The sequence below is a fragment of the Aricia agestis genome, chromosome 4 (assembly GCF_905147365.1).
Source record: "Aricia agestis chromosome 4, ilAriAges1.1, whole genome shotgun sequence".
NCBI classification, from domain to species: domain Eukaryota; kingdom Metazoa; phylum Arthropoda; class Insecta; order Lepidoptera; family Lycaenidae; genus Aricia; species Aricia agestis.
The window spans coordinates 7544561-7547183 of NC_056409.1; the positions used below are offsets into that span (position 1 = coordinate 7544561).

The 2623-nt window shown below is 33.2% G+C and overlaps 1 protein-coding gene across 1 annotated transcript; it reads right to left on the minus strand.

The window, feature by feature from the left end:
* Positions 1 to 870: 870 nt before the first annotated feature.
* LOC121726623 (WD repeat-containing protein 18) lies at positions 871 to 2324 on the minus strand. The gene has a single exon (XM_042114056.1). It carries the CDS (start codon positions 2227 to 2229, stop codon positions 913 to 915), a length of 1317 nt encoding a protein of 438 aa, XP_041969990.1. The 5' UTR covers positions 2230 to 2324; the 3' UTR covers positions 871 to 912.
* Between the last annotated feature and the right edge of the window lie 299 nt (positions 2325 to 2623).

Consider the following 2623-nt stretch of genomic DNA (forward strand, 5'->3'; position numbering starts at 1 on the left):
AACCTTGTGGCAGATACAACTCTTTCATTTAAGTACTTTTTTTGTATTTTTAAGCAATCCTTAAACTTCATGAAAAAGACTTCTTGGTAATAATTAATACTTTACCAATGATTGTGGAATTCAGGAATCATAATTCCTGAATAACTTGGTTCCTTAGTCCTTACTCCTTACCCATATCATATCCAAGTGTGTCACTATTTAAATCTATGACTGTACCTATCATAATTTTTAATGCGTTAGAACACCGACTTCATTCTTCATCGAAATATTAATCAATTGCCAGAATTATTTGGCGTGAATCGTGATCGACTATTCGAAATCTGACCCCTTTTTTCACGCATTATTATTTAAATACTATAATAATATCACATAATATTAACACCTATTATTATCACAAAAAAATTAAAACAAAACTTTAAAAGAAATGTACGCAAACAAAAACATCATTTTGTTGGCCAGCTGTCCACTCATCTCAGATATTAAAGGTCGCATCGTGGTCGCGTCCCATTCTAATAGCGCGCAGATAATACAAAATGACGCTTTATCAAATTGAACCACAGAGAAAAATACATGAATTAAACTCTGGATTCACATGACATCCATACTAATATTATAAATGCGAAAGTGTGTCTGTCTGTCTGTTACCTCTTCACGTTCGAACCGCTGAACCGATTTTGCTGAAATTTGGCATGGAGATACTTGGAGTCCCGAGAAAGGATATTTTTTATCCCGGAAAAATGTATGGTTAACGCTCGATAAACGAATTTTGGCGCAACAGAGTTGCGGGTGTCATCTAGTCAATTATAAAAACCAGTTTAATTAAAATATCAGTAATATCAGTAAATATAATGAAAAAACATTTCCTTGAAGCATTTATTTGTTATAATTAAATGTTTCGGCACTTTAATTATTTTACGTTGCTTTCTTTTTCTTGCTTTTGTTTACTAAAGGTATAGCATTAAAGGCATTCTGTATAGATATAGCATATAAGTTTGAATTAATCTTTTTCAAGTTTTCAAGTTCTTTTTTCATTTCTGCTTCCTGGTGTTTAAAATCATTTTCAAGTTCCATAGATGAAGTGTTAGTGTGTATAACATTAGTTTTATATTGTGGCCAGAAGTCATTTACGTCATTTATTAATATCTCGATTGGGTTTACTTCATCCAAGTTAGTTTCTAAAGCCCTCTCCAAACTATGTAATATAATAGACGGTGAAAATTCTTGCTTGTAAATTGTGTCAACATTAAGGGTGAAAAAGGCATTCATGACTGGCCCTTTATGTTTTATATGGCGTACAGGTTGTCTGCTTTTGATGTGCCACAAAATTGCTTGCTCATCTTGAGATCCCGATAATAATATTTCACCACTGAGAGATACCGATAAACAGTTTACAGCTTTGGAATGACCAGAAAATTTAGCACTATCATCATTATTAATCAGAATATCTCTATTTCTGGGTGAATTTGTTAAGCTAAACTGATGTATTTTTCCTTCTGTGGTTCCCACAAAAATGGAAAGTTCTAATACATCAAAACATACTGATGATAAAGGCTCATCATAAATAATATTCAAAAGTATTTCACCAGATGATAGATCATAAACTTTACATGTTCTGTCACTAGATACAGTGACCAGTCTTCCGTGCATTCCTGTTTTGCTTAAACATAAATCTGTCACTGGCAAAGAGTGGTCTGAAAAAATATATACTGGGTCGTGTTGTCCTGCTGTTGCTTGTGTAAGCAATTCCACCTCGGGATTTGCTACTACATTGGCCAGGGACCAGACCATTACCATTCCATCTTCTGCAGCTGATACAATGAAACATCCATCAGAAGTAAATTTCAGTAGATTGACTTTCTGATAATGACGATTTATTATTGTTAGAAGGTTTCCAGATGAAATTTGCCACAGGTATATTTTCTCTTCTATACCAGCAATGCAATACACACCGTCAGGAGAAACTGCAAATGATGTCGCTTTACCGGGAAGAATAAAGCGAATTCCTTGGACAGTTTGATGTGAATTCAAGGGCCATACGTGGAGTACAGGTTTCGTTCTTTCAATTGATGCTAAATAGTCTTTTCCGATTAAGCACAAGCTTCGAGATTCAGCAGTGCCTCCGCCCTTGTATGTCATCAAATTTGTTCCAGTATGGGGATCCCAAATAGAACTTGTCCATAAAGTATTGTTACAGTCACTAGTGATTATAACTTCAAGAAGATTAGACATGATTTTAGCGACTAAAACACCATGTGAACTTCAAAAATAACCAAATTTTAAATCAGAAATAAAAGTCAAAACCTAAGTCAAAACAATGCGTTCCAGTTTGACTTTGACGTAAAAATTATTAAGATATTAACTTTTCCTTTTCGTTCTAAAAATTGTTAACAAATAATAATAAATAAACCCCAACATGAAATTAGTTTAGATCCAGTGAATTTTATTTTTCACGATTCTTTAGTACTTATTTTGAATATTTGAAATAAATTTTAAAAACTTTCTTATACATAAGCGGTAGGATGTGTAAAAAAATTAGTAATGTTAAAAAAATAACAGAACCATAAATAATTCCGAAGCTGTGATTGGTCCACTGGTCCACCAATGGTCTACCATTTCCCAACAA

Coding starts and splice junctions, on each gene's coding strand:
- LOC121726623 (XM_042114056.1), bottom strand. CDS start 2,229: ATGTCTAATCTTCTTGAAGTTATAATCACTAGTGACTGTAACAATACT.